The 25,568-nt window shown below is 42.6% G+C and overlaps 1 protein-coding gene across 1 annotated transcript in view; it reads left to right on the top strand.

Moving 5' to 3' along the window:
• The window catches only part of LOC309557836 (uncharacterized protein), a 102,312-nt gene extending 87,636 nt beyond the window's left edge, over nt 1-14,676 (top strand). The window contains exons 9-13 of the mRNA XM_082260615.1: nt 8,697-8,854; nt 10,148-10,190; nt 10,935-11,121; nt 11,789-11,924; nt 13,827-14,676. Of these exons, the coding sequence (XP_082116741.1) occupies nt 8,697-8,854; nt 10,148-10,190; nt 10,935-11,121; nt 11,789-11,924; nt 13,827-13,926 (624 nt within the window). The 3' untranslated portion in view covers nt 13,927-14,676. The remainder of the gene's footprint in view (nt 1-8,696; nt 8,855-10,147; nt 10,191-10,934; nt 11,122-11,788; nt 11,925-13,826) is intronic.
• Nucleotides 14,677-25,568: the final 10,892 nt, after the last annotated feature.

Raw genomic sequence — 25,568 nt, 5'->3', positions numbered from 1 at the left:
CTTTTGGAATATGTGATGGAAAAATATGAATTTTTCTGTTCTAAGGTTTTACTGTGCTAGGCACTGCTTACATTGAGGGGCTTTTTGCTTCTGTTAGCCCCAAATCACCATAACTTTTAAGGCTTATACTGTCACATCTTTTTAGAAACAGAAATATTTATTCAATTGATTTATAAAAAATCAGACACAAGGCTCCATTAACAAAGCTAAAACAACAGAATAATGATCCCTTCTGCTCAATTTGGAGCTTGAAGAATTAAGGAACATAAGTATGACCTGCAGCAGTGGCCAGCTTTAAAGAGAACCTGTTCTAGGCAAAGCACGGGTTCAATTTATTGTCAACTTTTAAAACAGCTGGATGCACAAACCATTAATCTTTTTTTTTTCTAATGTAAATGTATAATATCTAGTCCTGCTCTTGTTTTCAAGTTCTGGGGCATAAGCCTTAGCTTTTTATGTAAACAGCTTAGTGAAGCAATAGGCTTATATTTAAACCGCTGGTTGTGTACAAGCCACATGCCTTCGTTTTCAAACAACAGCCATTACTGAAACAAGTCCTAATCTCTACAGCAGCAGGACGGCTACAGCAGCACGTGCTCAAATTAAATACTCCTAGTTTCAAAACAAAACAATTTCTTCAGGAAGTAATCTTCAGTAATTTGGAACATTTTATGAATGCAAACCTGTAGTAAAGCTGCATCATAGTAAGACATTATAGGGATAACAGAGCTCGTAAATTGAGAGGATTTGCTGATGATATTCACAAATATGCATTTGTTTTGTCCCTTCCTATTGTCTGCTATTTAGAGGTTACGGTTAAATACAAATATAATAGGTTTGCAAATATCCATATTCAGTAATGTCCAAAGTTCTAGAGACAAGATATTTAGCCTACCTAAAGGGTTACACTTTTTAAAAAGCATGTTTTCGTTTGATTTTGAAATTCTGAATTACATTTTTAATCCATTTTGCTGAGTTAGGTTAATTCAAGCTTTACACTTTTGCATGCTTTCTTCCCTATACTTTTGTTATTGTATTAAAAATAGAAAGATATGCCACTAAAAATTAGATAGATTGCCTACTACAATGACTCAGCCAAAGCCTGGTACACACTATTAGTTTTTTTCCATTCAACCCAGCGGGTTAAACGAAAAAAAACTGTCAGCTCCAGTTGAAACCGCTATACTAACTATGCAAAGATAGTATAGCGATCTCCCCTACTGAGCGATTGTGTTCTGACAAGGAGATGGCCCCCCCCCCCCGCCAGAAAACTCCAATATCTGCTCTCTGCCATTGGCTGAGAGTGCTGATCAGGAGTCGATCGGCTGCTGGTTTTCCAGCATGCATTGCCGGCTTCTGCTGGACAGACCGACATACACACAGGCCGAATGACGGCTGTTTTTTTTTTTTTAAACAGAAAATGTCTCCCCGACATTCAGTGGATGTGTACCCAGCTTAAGTGAGTGTTTGTATAGTCAAAACTGTTTTTTTTGAATTTTGAATGAATAAAGTAGAGGAAAGGTAAACCTCTTTTAATTTAGTGTTGTTGTGGAGATTTCTTTCTCTTGGACAGTTGCCACTGGAACAGGTACCCCCATCTGTTGGTTTCACTTACCTCCTGTTCTAGAGACAACTTTAACATTTTGGATAGCTCCTCGTTTTCTGTCCTGCTGGCTATGCTCACCATGGCAAGTGGAAAGGTTGGATTGCCCCAGTGGGGGCATAAAATTAAATTTCCCTAAAATTAGTAAAAAAAAACATGTAGCACTGCCCCCTAGACCATTGCTGAGAATTACGCTTTCTGGATTCCCCTGGGTTACCCTTAGCAACTGATAGCAGACAAACAGCCATGAAAGTCCTTGGCTCAGTCAATAATAAATCCAGGGGATGTTGGTTTTTTTGTTTTTATTGAGAACTGGGATAGGAGAAGGGATGAGTGGGATACTCCATCTAAGAACTATGCACAATCTTGAGGACAACTAGCTGTAGTGTGCGACAAGGTCGCTGCTTCACCTTGCCAATGAAGGGAAGATAGTTTTAAAGGTTCCTGTTTTAGTGATTCTCTTCAGGGTTCTGTAACTGGAACCCCCTTTCCTCTCAACACCAGTGTGCTAAGGCCTGACCCTAGCTTCTGGAGTGGTCCCCTTCCTGACAGACCCCTGGGCAAGTTCCTCTGTACTCATGGACACTGTTTTTCCAGAGTCCCCTTTGCCTCCAAACTCCAATTGTCAGCATCCACTGGACCTCTGCATTCAGCAACACTTTCAGAGTCACCAGACCGACTGCCTGTGACCACCTTTCCCAGCTGCAGAAGGAGAAACAGCCGTACTCTACTTCTGGGACTTGGCTTCCTGCCCAAAGACCCCCTGCCTCATGTGCTCTCGGATTTTATACCCTATCCCATGATGCACCTCTCTGTGTACCAACCCACTGGGACAGTTACAAAAGCCTGTGTATCATTGGCCAGGTTTCCTCCACTGTCCAACAGCCCCCCCTATTGGATACAGTGGGGACACTCCCTCAGACCAGATGAATACACACTGAGCACAATGAGCAGGCCGAACTATCGATCAGGCTCCCCTGATAAGCAGAGAGAGCAGACTATGTTTTATCTGCTGCTCCCCTGTTAAGCAGGCAGAGCAAACTATTCTTCTTGCCTAGCACCTATCTAGGAGGGTGCTAGAAACATATTGGGTATACGTCCGCTTTAACAATGTTTACCAATGATTTCACTGAGTTAGTCAACTTATAGACTTGGAGTAAGCAATACGCAAGCTTAGCCATCCAGCATTTATATATAGTAATAAAAAATATTTAATAGACTTAACATTCCCTTTGAGCGAGATCAATTTTCCCATGACATAACTGGATAAATGAAATGCACACAGGAGTACAAACAGTGGCGGCGGGTGTGTTGGGGGCGCAGGGGCGCCGCCCCCCCTATCCATGCATCTGGCCCCCTAATCTGCATGCAGGGGCGCCGGACGCATGGAGTTCAATGGGGCTTTTTTTTTTTTGCATCACCTGATTAGAGCCAGAGGCTCTAATAGGGTGATGTAATGGGTGGTCCCGGGGCGCAGAGCAGTGCGCCCCGACTCCACCCATTGTGTGGCAAAAGCGAATGAAAATTTGCTATTGTCACACGGATCCTACTCCTGGCCAATCAGGGAGCGAGTCTAATACCTGATTCCTGATTGGCCTGCAAGGCAAACCCCATGCCATTGGCTGAGGAGGAGGCGGGAGCGGGAGGACTCAAGGAGACGCAGCGGGGGACTAAGAAGAAGCCGCGCCGCCGCCGCTGCTGCTGATCCCGGTAAGTGCACTGGTCTCTGGGCCACACTGCATTGAAGGGGGCACGCACGCTGGTCACTGCATTGAAGGGGGCACGTACACTGGTCACTGCATTGAAGGGGGCATGTACGCTGGTCACTGCATTGAAGGGGGCATGTACGCTGGTCACTGCATTGAAGGGGGCAAGTATGCTGGTCACTGCATTGAAGGGGGCACGCACGCTGGTAACTGCATTGAAAAGAGGGCATGTATGCTGGTCACTGCATTGAAGGGGCATGTATGCTGGTCACTGCATTGAAGGGGGCATGTACGCTGGTTACTACATTGAAGGGGGCGTGTGCGCTGGTCACTGCATTGAAGGGGGCATGCACGCTGGTCACTGCATTGAAGGGGGCATGCACGCTGGTCACTGCATTGAAAAGGGGGCATGTACGCTGGTCACTGCATTGAAGGGGGCATGTACGCTGGTCACTGCATTGAAGGGGGCATGTACGCTGGTCACTGCATTGAAGGGGTCATGTACGCTGGTCACTGCATTGAAGGGGGCATGTACGCTGGTCACTGCATTGAAGGGGGCATGTACGCTGGTCACTGCATTGAAGGGGGCATGTACGCTGGTCACTGCATTGAAGGGGGCATGTACGCTGGTCACTGCATTGAAGAGGGCATGCGCGCTGGTCACTGCATTGAAGGGGGCATGCGCGCTGGTCACTGCATTGAAGGGGGCATGTACGCTGGTCCCTGCATTGAAAAGGGGGCATGTACACTGGTCACTGCATTGAAGGGGGCATGTACGCTGGTCACTGCATTGAAGTGGGCATGTACGCTGGTCACTGCATTGAAAAGGGGGCATGTACGCTGGTCACTGCATTGAAGCGGGCATGTACGCTGGTCACTGCATTGAAGGGGGCATGTACGCTGGTCACTGCATTGAAGGGGGCATGTACGCTGGTCACTGCATTGAAGGGGGCATGTACCTTGGTCACTGCATTGAAGGGGGCATGTGCGCTGGTCACTGCATTGAAGGGGGCATGTGCGCTGGTCACTGCATTGAAGGGGACATGTATGCTGGTCACTGCATTGAAGGGGGCATGTACGCTGGTCTCTGCATTGAAGGGGGCATGCACGCTGGTCTCTGCATTGAAGGGGGCATGTACGCTGGTCCCTGCATTGAAGGGGGCATGTATGCTGGTCTCTGCATTGAAGGGGGCATGTACGCTGGTCTATGCATTGAAGGGGGCATGTACGCTGGTCTCTGCATTGAAGGGGGCATGTACGCTGGTCACTGCATTGAAGGGGGCATGTACGCTGGTCACTGCATTGAAGGGGGCATGTACGCTGGACACTGCATTGAAAGGGGGCACGCTGGTTTCTCTGCATTGAAAGGGGGCACGCTGGTCTCTCTGCATTGAAAGGGGGCACGCTGGTCTCTCTGCATTGAAAGGGGGCACACTATACCTTAACCCCCTCCCATCCGCGCTACAGCCTATATACGGCTGCAGCGCAGACTCGAATTTTCGGGAGGCCGTTTTTAAACAGCCTCCAGTGACACGCCCCCCCGCGCGCTCCTGCGAGCGTGCATCGGGGAGAATCTGTGTCCCAGATCACAGATCGTGGTGAATGAATCACAGATCGTGGTGAATGGCCAATCACAGCGGCCATTCACCACGTGATCAAGCCGTCCAATGAGAGATGATCTCATATGTAAACATATGAGATCATCTCTCATCGCCGGCGCTCCTTCCTCACACAGACACTGCAGTGTGAGGAAGGAGGGGGAGCCGACAGCCGCTGGGGACACAGAGACATGTAATCAGGGCACTGATCACCAGTGCCCTGATTACTGAAGGTAAAAAAACCACACACATTGCCCCCCCATCAGTGCCCACAGTGCCCGCCATTAGTGCCCATAGTGCTGCCAGTCAGTGCCCATTAGTGCCTGCTCATCTAGGCACTGATGAGCACTGACTGGCAGCACTATGGGCACTGAGTGTGGGCACTGATGGTGCTGCCCATCAGTGCTCATCAGTTCCGCCCATCAGTGCTCATCAGTGCCACCCGTCAGTGTCCATCAGTGCCACCTATCAGTGTCCATCAGTGCCGCCTATCAGTGCCCATCAGTGCCGCCCGTCAGTGCCACCTCTCAGTGCCCAGCAGTGCCACCTCTCAGTACCCAGCAGTGCCACCTCTCAGTGCCCAGCAGTGCCGCCTATCAGTACCGCCTATCAGTGCCGCCTATCAGTGCCGCCTATCAATGCCACCTATCAGTGCTCATCAGTGCGACATATTAGTACCTCCTCATCAGTGCCCATAAGTGCCACCTCATCAGTGCCCATAAGTGCCACCTCATCAGTGCCCATAAGTGCAGCCTATCAGTGCCCATAAGTGCAGCCTATCAGTGCCCATCAGTGCCGCCTCATCAGCGCACATCAGTGAGGGAGAAAAATTTATTTTCAAAATTTACTCGCAGAAAATAAGAAAAACTTTTTTTTTTTTTCAAAATTTTCTGTCTTTTTTCTTTTTTTTTGTAAAAAATAAAAAACCCAGAGATGATTAAATACCACCAAAAGAAAGCTCTGTTTGTGTGAAAAAAATGATAAAAATTTCATATGGGTACAGTGTAGCATGACCGCGCAATTGTCATTCAAAGTGTGAGAGCGCTGAAAGCTGAAAATTGGCCTGGATGGGAAGGGTGTTTAAGTGCACAGAAGGCAAGTGGTTAATTACTGAAGGCCCCTTTCACACTTTTGCAACCTCAAAGTCACACAATTTTTTACAGCGTTTTTTGCCACAAAGCAATGCCTATTACATTTTTCTGTTTGCGCCCCCCCCCCCAAATTTTGAGCACCAGCCGCCACTGAGTACAAATATTAAGAAACATACTGACTGTAGCAAGTGATTAGCCAAAAAACATGCAGGTCCCATAAATAAATATTCATTTTTAAATGTCTTTACAGAAAACACACAGAAAATCTGTGAATGCACAAAAGAGAAGCAACTGTGGGGTAAAGAAGCTCTAAATTAGATGGAATAAAAATGTCAGTAACAATTTGTGGAAGGGTTATGAGTTTTTTACTCATTTGCATCGGTACAATCTTACTATTGTTTGTGCTAAGGTTAATGATAACTTCCTTTAATAAAGGGTGTCAGAATCCTCTGCAAGTACAGAAACAACATGCCTAGGTCACCAGTGCTAGACAGGAAGCAGCCCTGGCAAAAAAAACTATTCAGGTCACACTTGTTTATATGACAAGCTGTTACAAGTCCAACAAAGCAATTGTTTTTAGCCCTTACCCCTGAAGGAACTGTTTTCTTAGGTCCCCTGTTCTCAGTTCCCACAACTCTAAAAGTAGCACTGCGACACACCTGGGCTGAAGAGGAAATAAGTATTGCAAATTTACACAGCACCCCAACACTGTAAAAAAATAGAAAAAGCAAAATTGCACAACAAATATGTAAAACAATGGAAAACGAAATATGCAGTTGGTAACAAACAAGTGGAACAAAGAGTAGCCCCTAAACCCTATACTAGGGGCTGGTACCACAATAATAGTCCGTCGATCTATATTAAACATGGTTCCATACTGGCCAGCATGTTGGGGCCCAAATATGATGTTGGAGCAGTCAGGATAAAGTTCCTCCAAACACTGGTAAAAGCAGCACTGTTTCTCTTTATCAGGGCACAGTGGGATTGGTTAGTGACCTCTCCTGTGACTCCTGTGTAATGGCAGCTGATAGCTGATCTTTTTCCATTACCCATTAGCAGCACACCTGTAGCACACCTACTCCATTTGGAGAGGGAGAGGACTAACCTCTAGCAAGGAGAAGGCTAGCATTACCTCGTGGTGGATCCATGGTCAGAAAGCTTTACATGACAAGGAAGGGCGCCAGTCACTTTAGGATTTTTGAAGTTTTATTGCTACGGCTCACAAGGGGAGAGAGGGTTAGGTTTAAGTCTCCAGTTGCAACCAGCCTTACAGATTCCATTACCTCATGACAGGGCCAGGATTCTCTGAGCTTCATCCATCAGGCTCTCTTCTACCAATACATACCCTCCTTGGCAATGCAGGGCTGCTCAGCTAAACCTGTGTTGGGCCCATAGGGCTCAGGCCTACAAAGCACAAACTCTGAACACGTCCTCCCCAGGCTAAGGCCTGTGGGAGAAAGAGCTCACCAAGCCACTCCCGGAGCTTTTTTTAACCTCCCCCAGCATGCACCACTGTAGGAAGTCTACTAGTGGTAGCCAGAACAGACATAAAGGCTGAATAGCAAAAGACTTGCTGAGCCCTATACCAATAGCCCTAGGTGTAAGTGACACCTAGTGGTGACAGTAGGGTGCCCCAGTAACTCTGAAATATAAGGGAGAAAACAAATCAGCAGCTAGCAATTGTCCAAGGTTAGGAACCTTACCCAGGAAAGATACATTTAAACACTCACTAACATACAGGGTGGCTACACAACAAAATCAGCATCCACAGCTGCAATCTCCCCTTATTCAGACAGTGTTCTCAGTCAGTGTCAGCAGTGTTCTCCGGTACCAGGAAATGCCTGCTGCTACACCTCTCTGACCTATATATGGTGGTAAGCAGCCTGAGATCCATTTGCCTCTCAGAATATATCCATTACATCCCACTGAGCCCAGGAACAAATCTTTCTTTTTATCTACCCACAGAGCTCCAGTGAACCTGGAACATTTATTTCCTTCACCCAGTCCACAAAGTAGGCTTGTACTGTATAGAACTATCTCTCCCACAATTCTCAATTCCTCCCAACATTCACAGACATCCAAGCAGTCCTCATTCTATTTGGGTTTGTGGTGGGAAGGCTTAAACAGGCTACACAAAGCACTGTAATAACAGTCTCATCTTCACAGCTGTGCTTGTCCCTCTGTCTGCTCGAGGAGGAATGGCAGCAAAGACAGTGAAAACTGAACGCCAGTTTCATGCAGCCGCTCCTCTTATGTCAGCGCTGTAGACTGGCGCTACATGACCTGTTTTACATGACATGTTTTTAAAGCACCACTCAACGGCCATGAACTGTGCAGTTTTGGGCCTCGCTGTTGTGGTTATTGAATTTATACTGAGTTCAGGCATCCCAACATATCTCAAACAACATACTCTCAGATACATACACTCTCTTAGATAATGCCGGAGCCAGCTGAGGAAATAACCCCCTTATCTAGGTCGCAAAACATGGCAGGCCTTATCAATATTCCCAGTGAAAACAGCAACATTTGAAAACGTTTCCTTATGGTTTATCTATCTATCCATCTATATAATCTGTCTATCATAATCATCTATCATATCATATTGGTGTCACCTGTATGCACAAAAAAAAGTAAGCAATTTAGAATAGAATTGATGGTTTTTCTACAAGCTTCATATTTATCTGGGTTCTCTTTGCAGGATGAAGGAAAGTGTCGGCCACTAGAGGTGACAAAACTGGAAGGCTCTGAAATTGGTGTGGATACAACACTGGGGAAACCATTCGTATTTAGATGTGTACCACAGTCTGGAAGCCGCATATTCTACTTCTGTGCAACATCTAACCAAGAGATGAAAAGGTAATGTGTTGCCTTGGTGAGCAGCAATGATGAAAGTCAAGTAACAATGCCTGATTTCTATTCATTCACTGAATATTACCATTTTCACAAAGTGGTACATTCTATGATATGCAACATGACTTAAACACTAATTGCGGTTTTACATATCCCATAATCCAGCCCCCGTTCTTCAGTTTCCTCACATACGTGCAGACCACAGATCCAGGCTAATCCATCTTAGTTCTGCATGGTTTGTTCAAGGCCAGAATAGTGTCCTTATCCTAAAGATGCAGTGGGGTGGATTTTATGTTACATTTCTACATTTTTATACTAAACATCACAACAGATGATATATAGCACCTAAAATTACTAAATGAAATCAAAATAATAAAAAAAACTATTACTAATCTAATATGTATGTATTTGTACACACATCTGTTGGTGTATAAACTACTTAGGGCCTATTCACAGCACAGTGCAATGAATCATATGTGTTTTGTGATTTCATGTATGTTACAGTGGGCTGTGTTTAGCAGCCGTTCAACATAAAATGTCTGCAACACTCTTCAGTGCATGACAAAATAGGTGCTGTTTGCATTGTGTCACAGTGTAATGCACAGGACACTGTGGGGTAGATTTACTAAAGGAAAACAGAATGTGCACTCTACAAGTGCAGTTTCTCCAGAGATTAGTAAATGAGGTAAAGACATACTTTACAAAGAATATCCAAACATGTGAAAGGAAAGTAAAATAAAAACAAAAAAAAAAAAAAACAGCATTTTTGCTTACACATGATTGGATTGCGGGAGCCAGCAGCGAAATTCCTCATTTACTAAGTTCTGGAGGAACTGCAATTGCAAAGTGCACAGTCTATTTGCCTGTGTGTTGCATGGCTCTGAAGTGCGTTGTAACACACTTGCATTTTGGAGGTGCATTGGAGTGTCATTGACAACAAATGGCACTGCAGTGGACCAAAGCATGTGACACCAGCTTCATGTGAACAGGCCCTCAGAGTTCCTACAGTATCATTACTTTTACTGCTCCAGTACAACAGCAAATTATATATATATATATATATATATATATATATATATATATATATATATATATATATATATATATATATAAGATTATGTGCAGCCCTTATGTCTTTAGAAAAATGTATAATACTTTTAAACACAGGACATAAATATTACACATAATTAAAGGTGTCCTCCATAGATTATTTAAACACTAAACTTTGGTATGAGATATGTACATGTATTTTCTGAAATAAATGTTTTCCTGTACTCAGGTATTTATCCTGTATTTTAGGTGGCTGGAGGCAATGGATAAAGCCATTCATCCTCTAAACCAGGTAAAAGGGTTTGTAGTATTTTTCAATTGTTTTTAGTTTATTTACAGGACTGTTACTGAGTAGAGTCGTATAACAATACATTGTTTAATACCCACTTGAGCCCCAGACCTTTATCCTCCTAAATCCTCTTGAGTTGTAGAGCATTTGTTCATTTTGGTAGTGTTCCAGTCTTGCATATTGGAAGGTATTGCCAAGGAGTGGTGCAGGCATAAAGCCTGCACCACTTTTGTAAACTGAGGAACTGAGCAGATTCTGCTTTTAATTATATAAGGGCGCATACCCATTTGGTAATTAAGAATAATCTGCTCTGTTCTTTGTTTTGTGTCTGTACATAACACAACATAGAAAGCAAGAAAGCTGGAGCTGCTTGCTGTGGCTCCCTCTGCCCATCCCCAGCAATAGATCATTATTAAAGTCATGTTCTTCTACAGCCAAATGCTATGGAGAGATCTGTAGAAGAATTGGGAGTTTGTGAGCCAATGAGTTAAAGTTCCACTTGATGATATACAGGACATAAGACTTTAAAGAGAAAGTGTAGTGTGCAGATTATAGCAGTTATTATTGCAGTATTTCTCTCTTTCCTCATTAGACCAGCTATAGCCAAAATATACTGTATATATTTTTTTTGGTTTGGGCACAGTGGGGAAGTAATTTAACTAAAAGTACTGTGTCCTTTAATTACAATATTAATGTGCACTTTGCATCAAATAATGCAAATTCACAACACTTTTTGTTTCCATATAGAACCATGTGTGGGTGGATGTGACCATGCACAATATCAGTCTTCCTCCATTAGCAATCAAAAACCCAGAATGCTTGGGTCTCCTTCACCAGTTGGACAGAAATAAGGATGTGTGGGTCCAGCACTACTGCATATTAAAAGATGGCTGCTTGTACTTCTATGCAAGTATCCGTTCAAACAGTTCTCTTGGTGAGTTTTAAATTCCTCAATGATTAAATATTTAGGAAGAAAAAAAAAGTTATTCTTGGGTTCCAGAAGTTTGAACCAATTTAGCAGACCATGAAAAGGTGAATTACACCTGTCGTGACGGATATGTGAAGGCTCCAATGGCTCACCTTTCTCCAAAAAGGCTAGTTGTCTCTCTGTGTCTGATTTCAACATTTTTGAGTCACAAACTAAAAGAAGCATACAGAAGGTCAGAGAAAGAAGAGAATTGCTTATTGCTATACTTGCTTTAGGTCTTGTTCAAGATTGTCCTTAAAAGTGTTTTTTCAGAAGATGGTTGAAAGTTTTTGAATGTTCTCTGGAAGTTCAGGTTGACGCAGTCAAGCTGATTTAAAAAAAGGAGTTGAGAATATCCACACATTTATGTTAAGTATACAGGATGATGATTGATATTTGAAGTGAAAACTCAAACCATTTATTGTGTCAAGATACTCAACTTCTTTAGTAAATCATCCATAATGCCTTATGACTGTGTTTCAAGACAATCCTGATCAGCACAAAACCAGATGTTAGCCTTACTAGTTCAGATTTGACCCATCTGAACTAGTGTTAGACTCTATCACTGTAGGAGAAGCATGGCATTTTCTAGCTGTTATTCATCTAAACTAATGAGCTCTTTTGCTAATTTCAGGTGGCATCTACCTACAAGGATACACTGTTTTTGAACAGACACACAACTCAAGACGTTGCATAATTGAGCTCAGACCCCCATCTGAAGAATTTAAAACTTTCTACCTGAGTGCAGGAAGTGCAGCTGAAAACAAGCGGTAGGGATTGTTTCCGTTATGTGTAGAGCTGAGCAGATTTCATATCCAAAGAAGTCCGGCTAAACACTGCCAATGCACTGGATGCCGGCATCTGAGGCCTGTGTGTAACAGTTTTTTCTTAGCTCTCTTCACATGGGCATTCTGGCAGTCTTTGCTTGACAAATCAAAAATGGACTGCAAAGTATCGCTGTGGGTGGCCAGAAATAAGCAGGCATGTGTGTCCCTTTATTTGCCCACATATGGGTCCGTTTCATAAGAAAACGCAATAAGATTGTGTCCAAGTCTGCTTTTACTGACCTGGCAGCATGTGGGCAAATATAGATGGACACATTTGTTTACATTTCTTTCAACACCTAGCTACCCATAGGAATTTCAACAAGAGGGGGGTTGGGACTTTATATGAGGAGCACGGTGGGATTTGCGTGCCCCTCCATCCCTAATCAATATGCAAAAAAGAGAGGGTTGGGACTTTAAATGAGAGTCATGAAGGGCCGACAGGGAAGGTAAAATACATATATTGGTTCATATCAAATGAATGACAAACATGATAAATAAATATGTATTGCACAAATAATAACAAGCTGGTAAGACATCTCCTAATTCATGAACTTGACAGACAACAGAACTGATTCCAGAAAATTATACAATATTTCGATATGTTCACATCATGTAAGGTTCAGATTCCAAGTAATTGAGTATTTGGGTGAGTAATAAACATCATAGCCTCAACGCGTTTCGTGGACGCACATTGCCACTTCATCAGGAGTAGATGTTTAGAAAAAAATCTAGAAAAAATATATGAATAAGGAAAAAGACCAAGTTGATGAATGCACTGAAGCTGTATAGGCTCTGAATGTCTCCCACCCCCACCCACTCTTCATCTTTTATCACACTCCGCTTAGGAGTACCATGATACTCCAATTTGTATACAATGATTCATATTTTTACAAATTTACTCATATATATATATATATATATATATATATATATATATATATATATATATTATATCCCTTTTCTACAGATATTGTATACGTTCATTTACTCATGGTCTGTCACCTCACATGTCCCAGCCCATACTCACCACATTGGCGACGTGTTCCTTCTATCCGCCTGCCAGTGCGCCCTCAGCTCCCGTGGGGGACATTCAGAGCCTATACAGCTTCAGTGCCATCTATTCAGAGCTGTCATGTAAGTGTTGGGGAGCAATGGGGGTCTCTTTCCCCTGTTCCCCCTCTCTTCCCCTCATTCAAAATTGGCATTCATCAACATGGTCTTTTTCCTTATTCATATATTTTTTCTAGATTTTTTTATAAACATCTACTCCTGATGAAGTGGCAATGTGCGTCCACGAAACGCGTTGAGGCTATGATGCTTATTACACACCCAAATACTCAATTACTTGGAATCTGAACCTTACATGATGTGAACATATCGAAATATTGTATGATTTTCTGGAATCAGTTCTGTTGTCTGTCAAGTTCATGAATTAGGAGATGTCTTACCAGCTTGTTATTATTTGTGCAATAAATATTTATTTATCATGTTTGTCATTCATTTGATATGTACCAATAAATGTATTTTACCTTCCCTGTTGGCCCTTCATGACTCTCATTTAAAGTCCCAACCCTCTCTTTTTGCATAGGAATTTCAAGAGTCTTTTTGTCCTCCATCACGAGATGGAGGAAAATTTGGAACACTCATGCATGTCACAATGTAATATTAATTTCCGTTCTGATCCAACACAGCAGGATATCAAACCGGGATGCCCTGCTGAGACAGAACGGAGGTCACCCATGTGACACTGACAACATTGCCAGATTATTTTTTTATAATATATACAGCTAAACTTTAAATAACACAGTTGTTGGAATTGAAAATTGACATGTATTATTTCAACAGATGGATCACAGCTCTGAAGACATCAATAAACAAATGGCTACCCCTTCATCAAGCTATCCAGGATTTTATGAGCAGGCCTCTAGAGGAGACCAGGATGTGATCGATCTAAGTTGCTATGTATGGTAACAGGTTCTTAGAAATTACAGCAACTCTAAAGCTTCATCACAGAAAAACATCCTGAATGTGAATTATTTCTGTACCAACAACCTTACATCATTAATAGCTCGGGAGGAACATACATGCAACTGCAGTCATCACACTGGTATGATGAGGTGTATCCACAAGAGGAACCAAAGGAATTCAGGACTAGAGGAAGAATTCTCCTATGCATCATAGACCAAAGTTTGTATGTCTCAAAGCATCTCTGTAAAGTGACCTTTAGTCCAAATAAAACATAAGACTTTTCTGTTCAAGCGTGTTTTAGTAAATTGCATACACTAAGTCACAGAGATGTTTAATTATTTTTATTCAAAAGAGAATTCTAAGTTAAATAAGACATCTAGTTAATAGCATATTGCATATAACATATTATTGATTTTATTTCTGTTTTTGGGACAGAGAAAGCTGCTATTTTATATCTTACTTGATGGTTTAGCCCAGACGCCCAATATTTTTAATTGCCAATACATGCCTTGCTTTATGGGAATTGCGAGTTAGTGGGAGCCATGCTCTATGTCTGCCCCTCTGCCACTCACACAGTGGCTACATGCTATTGTTTCTATTTCTCTGCATATGTATTTTTATTTTTTCTGCATATGTATAGGACTGGAGTTTCTGTAATATTATGTTGTAGCTATGTAATATAGCAAGTCTGTATGCAAATTGTGATTAGCAAAATTATTTTTGAAAGGAAAATCTGAACCATGCGCACAAAAATACCACTAATAAATATATATAATGTTTGTTTGGTATAAAATGTTTAACGGGTTGATACAGGCACAAATTTCTTTCCTTATTTTTGGTTTTCTGTACAATCCCAGTGCATACTCCCTTCAATGTATTAGCAACTCTAGTGTGAGTATCATTTATATCCAAAATTTAAATATTCATTCAAGTGTCAAAACCAAAAAAATGTAATTACAAGAAAAAGAAAAAAAAGAAAAAACTGGGTTGCTGCATCTAAATGGCATGTGTAAACCATGACAGCAGGAACTTAGTATGTAAGCTGCGCTACCCTATTGCCTGTACCATAAGTATATCTATATTTTAAAAGTGCTAATAGTGCATGAACGTGTACATATACAATAAAGGCAAAAAATGTAATCCAATTGTGCACTGTATGCAAACATAAAGTGCTTTCTAGTGCATAAAAAAGTGGTTGTTCTTAAATAGGCGACTTAATAAAGTACAATGAAAACCATCAGCAAAAAGGAAGAAAAAGTCTATTCATAAGATCTATTTATAAGATCCAAGGAAATTCCATATAAGGCCCCTTTCACACAGGCGGACCGTTCAGATCCGCCTGTCCGTTTTTTTGGTGGATCTGAACGGTCCCCCCATGCATCTCTATGGGGGATCGGATGTCAGCGGAGACATGTTCGCTGACATCCGATCCGATCCGTCAAATCTGGATGGATGGAAACCCTATTTTCCATCTGTCCAGCGGATCGGATCGGATGGGATCGCATGAGAACGGACCGACGGTCCGTTCCCATCTGATTTCCCCAATAGAGATGCATGGGGAACTGACAGCTGTGTCTCCGCACACAGCGCAAAGACAGAGCTGTCATCCTGCTGCTCAGCGGGGGATTAGCGGCTCGATCCCCCACTGAGAAAAAGGGAATCCGTCCAACGGACGGATAGTGTGAAAGGGGCCTTAAGGTGCACATGCAAAAATATATCACTGCAAATCCCCGTGCAAGCTGCACCAGAGTGTGCACTTACCTGCAAGTGTCGACCCACTGGGTTTACATCTAGGCAGGTCTACAAGGCTTCTGAGTAATATTGTAGCACCTGGAGGTATGGAGACCACATCGCTGGATCCAATTCAGAGAAAAAGCAAAACCATTGGAGATATCATATCTCAATATTGTTTATTTAACCGCTTCCATACTGGGCGAATTCCGGCATTCCTCTCTGACATGTATAAAACATACATTTTTGCTAGAAAATAACTCAGAACCCCCAAACATTATATTTTATATATATATGCATATATATATATATTTTTTTTTTTTAATTATTTTTTTTAGCAGAGACCATAGGGAATAAAATGGCAGTCATTGCAATTTTTTATGTCACAGGGTATTTGCGCAGAAATTTTTCAAACGCAATTTGTTTTGAAAAAAAAAAAAAAAAAAACACTTTCATGAATTAAAAAAATAAAACAGTAAAGTTAGCCCAATTTTTTGTATAGTGTGAAAGATGATGTTAAGTTGAGTAAACCATGTTAAGCTGAGTAACCAGAACCTTTGCTAAATGAAAGCGTGGGGATTGAGTTGGCAATATCTTTATCAAGAATAGGGCCTCTGTAAACAGAGGGTATTTCCTTCTTGGGAAATTAACCAGTAATCTATTTCCAGTAATTGGAAGCAGAGCAACTACTGCAACCAGCATATAACATTAACCATAAGCATACAGATGTCCAACAATGTAGAAATAATACAAACTTTATATAGGAAAACATTCATAACAGTACACACATTCAATGTACAAATAGGTAATATCAGCAAAGGGCATGATAGGAAGCATGGTTGAATTGTTCACATATACCCAGGTACTGTATATATAGTTATTTATAAAGATACCCCCAGATAAATGTTGTAGCAAAGTTCCATTGCAAGGTCTCCTGAGGATAATGCAGCATCATCATCATCTTTGTGTAGGAGGCCTGAAAACAAGATCTGTGGTGATGAGGATCTGGTATTTGTAGCATGGACAGGTCATGTGACTTAGATCTTCTCTCTCTCCACTTCCTCCTTCCAGGATCTTTTTCCAACAACCCCCAAGTTAGGAAGTGACATACAGCGGGCAAAATAAGTATTGAACCTAGCCCAGATTTTTTCCTGTTTTATTTATGCTAGTATTACATTTCAGTGTAAAATGATTGTAAAATATTGAATACATCACTATTTTTCTAGGTAAATATATATCTAAAGGTGCTATTTGCATGAAATTTCACAATATGTCGGTAACAACCCATGCAATCCATATATACAAAGAATCCAAAACAAATACGTTCAGAAACAAAGTTGTATGTAATAAAATGGAATGATGCAGGGAAAAGTATTGAACACATGAAGAAAGGGAGGTGCAAAAAGGCCTGGAAAGCTGAAATCTATTAGTAATTAGAAAGCAATCCTTGCCCCTTGTCAGTGCAAATTAATCAGCTGGTTCAGTCTTGACTGATGGCCTATAAAAAGGTGTCTCATTACCAAGGTATCACACAAGAAACATCTCATGATGGGTAAAAGCAAAGAGCTCTCTCAAGAAAATATGTAATAAAGTGAAATAAGTGCAAAATCCAGTTTTTGGGGAACATAAAAAAGTCCTTTTTAATGAAAAGCCCTTTTCAATAATAGACAAGAGTGTCCATAGAGTGCAAAAAAGTGTATAAGTAAGGTTGATTGATGAAATCCACCACCAGGCACCAACACTTAGCATACTTCCTAACAGATAGCATAGACCATAAATTACGATAGTCATAAAAGCACAAAATACCCCGGCATCTGAGAAAAGTGATGTCTGCTGCAGCAGCTTTGAAGAGTTGTAAGCAGGCACAAACAAGTAAAAAACCAGCAGACTGTCAGCTCTTGAGAAAGGAACGCCATGAGTGACGGCTAAGCAAGCATGATGTCTTCAGTAACAGCCAATTCCAATGCATTTCGTCATAGGTGATGTCTTCCCAGGTGCAGGCTTAACATCAGATTTTAATAATGTAATACTAGCGGCTGACAGTAGAAGATGGCAGATCGCTACACATAGAAATCTATTGGGCATTGCCAGCACTCTTTGGAGGAAGAAGCGTGGGTATTTTTGGGAAAAGCCTCTGGCACAATTGTGACAGCATTCACACTTATACATGAAGCTTGTTGTGTGCGTTAACTTATATTATCATGCATGTTAATGTGCGGTTTCAATGTCAGCATGCATAGACGGCCAAAAAAAAACACACCTATCCCTTAGCACACCAAAAAGTAGCCAATTAAGCGTGCGTGTTGCCCTGTGGCACATTGAAAAAAGGCAGGTATGCTTTTTGGTCTAAGAATGCATGTTGAGGGCCAAAATAAGTGGGCATGCTCGATTTATAGAGAAAAATAAAATATAGCACTGCACTGAAATTTGTAAAATAAATAAGCAATCAGTACAAAAAAGTCCACAATCCATCGAAATGTAAATAAAATAGGAGGGGGACACACTTGGTCATACAGCTCATGATAATCAATGAAAATACGCGGAGGAGTACAGCAAATACACACATCTGACATGAATTACATTCTGCAGGTAACGCAACGTGCAGCGCTGCCCCTGCAAAGAGGGGCAGCTGCAGCACCCAGAGTATATGGAAAAGGCAAACAATCAGCTTTATCAAGGTGACACACACGTCTCCGGGCCTGAACCCACCTATCCCAGATTTTGTTATACTTGGACTCACAGCCTCTATGGGTATAGTTCCTGCCCGGCCTGAAGCCTGGATGGTCCGCATGAACAAGTTATGGTTATACTTTGTTCAGGCGGATGGAAAATACCTTGGCCAAAATCTTAACGTCCACCTGCAACAGGGAAACCACCAAGGGGGAAGCCGAGCCACCATTATCAGTAAAGAACTGTTGCCACTTGGCGGACATGTCATCCTCCTCAGGAATGAGGGAGAGCCAGAACGGGTTCAGCCGCCAGGCTGGCAGAACCAGTTCACTGCGGATTTGAAGCGTGACCCAATAGGGGCAGTGATCGGAAAGACTGCGGGCCGCAAAGCCGGCGTCCAATAGTCTGGGGATTAGAGCTGGAGAAATAAGAATTAAGTCAATACGGGGCATGGAGCTATGGGTGGCAGAGAAACAGGAGTATGCCCTGAGTGAGGGGTATTTAACCCTCCAAGTGTCCAGCAAATGAAATTCCGCCATCAACCGTGCAAATCTGGTTGTCGTGGGCTGGGGCTGTGGAGCACCAGGGGCAGACAACCTGTCCAAGCTAGGGTTCATGGTGTTGTTGAAATCTCCCAGCCAGATCGCAGGGACACGGGGATGCAACATCATGAAGTCTAGGCCCTCAAGCAGTATGGAGGCCACAAAGGGAGAGTGGACATAGAAGGTCAACAGTAAATAAGGGTCACCATATAACAGTACGTCCAGAAACACATATCTTCCCTATGGATCTATCAGGGATCCCCGGAACTCGAAATGCACCGACTTGGCCACTAGGACCGCTACACCTCGGGAGTGGGATGTGAACATAGAATGGAACGTCCAGCCTAGCCAAGGGCATTTCAGCGCCCGTTGGAGAGCGCCGTCAAGGTGGGTCTCCAGCAGGACTATGACATCCGCCCTGAGGCGTTTTAGGATATCAAATACCGCTGATTTCTTGAGCTTGTCCCTCATGCCCCGGATGTTCCAGGTCAGGAGTTTAAGGTGTGCCATGGGAAAAGACTAATCTAATAGCATGCAGTAGCTCCGGGGGTGTCGCTCTACCCAAGCATCCACCCAATAGCAGTGCAGCAGGAAAACACGTGTCAGCAATAAGAATAATCACATTTTCACCCAGCAGTAAAGTAATAAATGGTGTAGAAACAAGAATGCAAAACATATTCCTCAAAACTAGAAAAAACAGAGCATGCAATAACAATAAAGACCACCCATCCACCCTCCCGGCCCTGCACCCACCCCAACTGGTGCGGGCATTCAGGATCCCCAACCAGCCAATTAACCCGTGCAAGTCCCACAAAAAATGAAAAAGGGAGAAAACCCGATGCAGCATCAAAAGGAGTGGGAAAGGTCTCCCCTGCCCCGCAGGGCGGTGGCTGAGGGATGGGTGGCAGAGGGATGGCTGGTGTATGTGCCTAACATAGGCAAACATAAAGAGCGAAACTTCGCTAGGTAGCATAGCATGCTTCTAGGGCAGAGAGTGAGAGACTTCAGTAACTCCGCCGGGGTGCGAGGATGAGATTGTCTATGCCGGGTGGAAAGGAGCAGAGGAGAGGGAAAAAAAAAAGTCCCAAGAGAGAATGTTCGTTCCCGGCCATAGAAGTCAAAGGAGAAATGAAAAAAAGAAAAGGGGGGGAGGAGGTAGTAGCCTCCCCGCACAGGAGCCAGGGTGTCGCCAAGACAAAACAGGTTCCATCCAACTTGACCTCGGAGCCAGGGTAGAAGGCGAGAGAGTTCCAGGGGATAAACAGAGGTGGCATCCAAATCAGAAAAAGAGGGAGCAGTCCTTAAACTCAGGAGTTCCAGGTAGGGGTCAGCTCATAACAAGAAGAAAAGAGGCATGAGGCAGACTCAGCCCCGTGCCTCAAGGTGTTCCAGCCAGGATATAACTGCCTCCAAATCATCGAAGAAGTGCACTCTGTTGTCTCCTTCCACACGGAGGCGGGCGGGGTACAGCATGGCATACCTAATGTTCTTAATGCGGAGCCTGCGCTTTGCTTCATTAAAGGTTTTGCGCTTTTTCTGAACGTCTGCAGAAAAGTCAGGAAAGATTGCCAATCTCCCATTCCCGAAAGGGATATTACCCTTCTCCTTGGTTAGACGAAGCACAGCATCCCTGTCTCTAAAGTTGAGGAGCTTAGCTATGAAGGTGTGGGGGGGGGTGCTCCCTGTGGCGGTGGTCTGCCAGACAGGCGATGGGCTCTTTCCACCACAAAAGTTGAAGGGAAGGCTTCCCGGCCATATGTGTCAATCAGGAGTCTTTCCAGAAAGTCAGACGGGTGAGCCCCCTCTGCAGCCCAATCAGCCGAATATTACATCTCCTCAGCCTGTTCTCCATATCGTCCTGCTTGAGCATGAGCTGAGTGACTTGAAGCTGGAGGGGATCTGAGGAGTTTTGAAGGGGGGGCAGAGAGCCCTCCACGGCGCTGATCTGCTGTTCTGCCTCAGTCACTCTCTCCCTCACCTTCTGGAGGTCCTGGCGGACCAGGGAGATGTCAATCTTCACCTCCTCAATCTTACAGGTTAGTGAAGCCTGGCATTGGGAGATAGCCTCGAGTACCTTAGCCGTCTCAGCTCCCATCACACTCGCCTCCGGTCCCGCCTGGGCGCCATCTTGTGCTGGCAGGTCCTTGTCCGTGCGGCGGAATTTGTCAAGTTTGCTGACGGAGTCCGCCGATTTTTTCGGCGGGGACATGCTGGGGGGTGTCCGGGGCTCGAGCGGAGGTATCGGGGAGGCTGAAAAGGATCCCGAAGTGCAGGATTAATGTGTAAAGGAGTGTATGCCAGCGGAGCTGCTCTCACTCACGTCCTATTCCATGCCGCTCCAGGCCATGCCCCCTTTACACCCTCTTTTGCTTGTAACCTGGCTTTTGCTTGTGTTAGTTGTTTTTTGAGATTGTGATTTGGTATCTAGGCTGAATAAAGACACAGGTCCATAGGTCTTGCTAGGCTGAATAAAGACATAGGTCCTTCCACATGTGTGTGCTGCTATAAATTCCCATATCCCTACTTTGTGTTTCCTGAGAAACACATCAAATTTTTTCTTTTTTTTTTCAATTTATCTACACTCCACTGATACCACAAATTGTTCCACATTTAGTAAATCAACCTCACAATGTTACTTGGTGATTTACCCGGTTTTCAGCTCCATACATTCTGTACATTTTAGAAGCAAGACATACTTTCGCTGTATTTCTGCCAGAATATGAAAACTTATAGTTGTTACCACTACCAAACACATGCAACATTTAAGTGTGATGATACCTTCTGTGTTTCTCACTTTCTTTTTCATTGAATTTATAATCATTTACACCATCACCTCTGATTAGCACAGTATAATATGGAAAGACAGAAGAGACTGAGTGAGTGGATGATGTTCTCATCTTAAAAAAAATTAATTCTGCTTGTTTATCTTGCATTAAATATATTTGAAATATTTTTATCTATTTGTGCTTGTTTATAAACCATCTTACATGATAAACATGTGCTTATAGAAGTGATGAAATGCAAAGTGCAATAACCTCTGGCAGCAAACCAGATTTCATTTTCATCAACTAAGCAGTTATGAGTAATCAGAACCATACAAGATAATTGATAAATGGCTGCTATCAAATTTTATGCATACCTAAAAGAGCATTTCAGGTTTCAAAAAAAAAAAAAAATAATAATGATCCTCACCTAGGTTGATGCAACATCAATCCGATACTGCATCTGTCCCCCACCACCTCTACAATGAGAACTGAACAATTAAACACCATTTATCTTCAGTCTACCCTCCCTCCTATCTCTCTGGGCAGAGATCCGTAGCTATCAGTCACCAGCTCTCTGCTCTGCCCCTCCAGCGTTCAATAGAGCACTTGGCCGTGCAAGGGGTGGGAGCAGCCAGCTAAGTCTCCAAATGGCTCACTGAGAGTCTAAGCCAGCTGCCAGCCCAGGCTTATTGGTGGATCCCGAGGGTAGAGTCGGGATCAATCCAGCGTCTGGACCGGGTGAGTGATGTCAGCTGACATCAGACTTTAGCCTGTCAGCTGAAAATATATCACAGGAGTGCAGAACGAACTGCACTCCTGTGATCCATAGGAGAAGTAGGGCTAAAAAAGCTTTGGCCACACTTAGCTAGTGTACAGTCAGCTTTAGCTGCCAAACTTTTCTTTCACAATGGTTTTATTGAAAAAAATAGAGGAATCATAGACAGTGTACAAAAGTGGTACAGATACAATTCTGCAAGCACTTAACAGGACGTGAAAGCTAGTTGTCCCACCATCTAAGACAAGATATAAAGAACAGCAGCACCAATAAAATGCACAGTCAATATTGTCCTCAGTTGCCAACAGCAGAGGAAGCAGCCAGCATTGTGGAACATAAACCTAAACGCTGTATATCAAGAGGAACCAGACAAAAATCCAGAGTGGTAACTGTTATCAAACCACCTCAGCCTCAATATTATAGAATCCTTGAGTGATAATGCCAAAAAAAGGGACATAAAATGTACTGTCTTATTTCAACTGCAGGCATGGGTCCACTCACAGAACAGAACACATAATTCCACATAGGAATGGGCCCTAAGGAAAATAATAAGGAGATTAATGTATCTACCCAAGTTGCCAACCTTTTAACATATTGTATTACAGTGACACATTGCTGATTATTAAGTATTTATGCTTGTCACCATGTCTTGGAGACCAGTAATCTATCAATCCAATAATGGCATGTTTATTAGTCTAAAACAGCTATTCTCAACCAGTTTTGTGCAACCCAAAAGTTGCCCCTTAAACCAGCAGCATGACACCAATGAACTTTTTAGCTGTTTGCTAGGGGGCTTTCTTTCCACTGACCACCAGTGGAGGTGACATTCTTCCTACTGATCCCTGAAGAATTCATTTTAGCAGAGGTTCTCTAAGACCTGAAAATAAATGGGTTTCTCTGGGGTAAGAAGGTTGAGAAAGGCCGGTCTACAATATACGTACTTTTTAGGCCTCGTGCATACAGGACTTTATTTCTAACTCTACTAGAAGCCAGCAGCATTCTTGCAGAAAAAAAAATCGCTTGGGCGTTAATTCATTTCATTGGCCAGAATAAATAATTTATTATGGTCATTAAAATGAATTAATGCTCAAGCGCTAAACGAACCCAGCGTTAACACACGTTTAGGCGCGTTTGCAGGCATTAATGGCTTGGACGTTAATTAATTTTATTGGCCAGAATAATTTATTCTGGCCAATAAAATGAAATAACACTCGAGCCCTAGACACGCCTAGCGTTAACACACGTTTAGGCACATTTACAAGTATCAAGCATTTTTTCTGCTCAAACTCTGCTGCTCCTGGAAGCGCTGGCAGAGAGGTTTTTTTTCCTGCCTGTAAACTCTCCTGCCACTAAACACTGCTAAAAGACTATTGGCGCTTTCCCACTGCATGGAACCGAATGGTTCGGCTCGCTTTTGTGCTTTTCCACTGCTGGTACAGCATGGTATAGGAACGGTTCGGTACGGTACGGCGGCGCTTTTCCACTGCATGGAACCGAACGGTACAGCTCTCAAAAACAGTACCACCTCGATTGTGGTTCCAAGAGGTACCATACCCGGTACCATATCCCACAATCCTTTGCATGCAGTCACTACTAGCCACTGATCGGTCAGAGAATCCCACCCACCCCGTTGTTATCCCACCCACTTAACTTTAGTACTACTTTAGTGGAAAAGCAAACCATTCCGTACCGTACCAAACCGTTCCAACACCGTGTCCAACAACAGTGGAAAAGCAAACCGGGCCAAGCAGGGCCGAGTAGAGCCGAGCCGGTACTTGCAGTGGAAAAGTGCCATATGTGTGCATGGACACATAGGCTAACATGAAGGGACATTTAGAGGCAGGAAAATAAAATGCCAGATGCCCCTATCGGCAGCTTCAAAAACGTCCAGTCCATGAGGCCTTACTACTGCATTCTACATATTGCTATTTGAAAACTAGCAATTGAGAACTTATGACACATACTGAACGAAGCATGTAAAAATTATATGTATTTTGGGAATGCAAGAACACATTTTCAAAGCCTGAGATTGTTATTAGGAATCAGAATCTTTTGATACTGTGCACATCATTCTTTTTATTAATTAATCTAACATTTCACTTTATGAAATGCACATACATTTCGTTTTTTTTTATTTTTATTTATAGTTTCATTATAGTTTTTTTTTTTTTTTTTTTATTGTTGCGCTTACACTTTTCTAGCACCAAGTTTAATATACAGGTTATTTTCATATGCATGCAGACACCTTAACCTGTACTCTGGAGCTATTAAATGCTCTGGCATTGTATAGATAGTAAAGTCACACTGGCATTTATATTACAAAATGTTGTACAAGCTACAGACTAATTTAACTATGGAGATTTGTGGTCAGAGATGGTAAGGCTCCTGTATCTGGCTACAGTTCACATTTTTCCATCTACAAATCACTGCTGTGACATTTACTTTAATAACTACATAAGAATAAGAGCAGTGATTGCAAGCCATGATTTTGCAGCCAGCTGAAAGCTCTTCCAGAATAAATCACTTACTGACAGAATAACACAATTACTAATTTATCAGCGATTCCATTGATAGCACTGATTTTTTTTTCTCTTAGCAACACAAAAACCCCCATCAGCTGTCAGGGAACCAGCTGAATGTACAGATAAAAAAAAGCATATTGGAGCTCTGTGCAAAAGATGAAGGCCACTCACCGGTTATGTAACTTTCATCAAGGATCCTTATGTAACCAAACAGTGCATATCAAAATCCCCGCATGGAAAGCCGCTCTCTAAAACCTGTCACCCGTCTGGGCTTAGTCACAGAAAAGGGATTGGTCAAGGACAGAAAAATAAATTACATTGACCAATTTACCATATTGGCTTGTTTTGTTTTTTCCATAATTTCTATTGTTTTTTGGATAATTTGTACAAGCAAAAAGTTATTATACAGAATGTGTCAAACAGCACTTACTGTATATTAGAAGAATTGTAAATACAGGATGTGTGGTTCAACTGATAATAATAATTTGTATTCTTAACGTAATAGATATTGTTAAGCATGGATGAACGATTGGACAATTTTACAGTTTAACAATTCTATATTCCTTGTCAAAACACCTTCTAACTGAGTAAATTACAGTATAAGATGAAAATAA

This window comes from Pelophylax lessonae (genome assembly GCF_965119305.1).
Source record: "Pelophylax lessonae genome assembly, chromosome: 1".
Taxonomy (NCBI): domain Eukaryota; kingdom Metazoa; phylum Chordata; class Amphibia; order Anura; family Ranidae; genus Pelophylax; species Pelophylax lessonae.
Note: the sequence above shows the minus strand (reverse complement) of the source record. Positions and strands in the feature narration are given on the sequence as shown.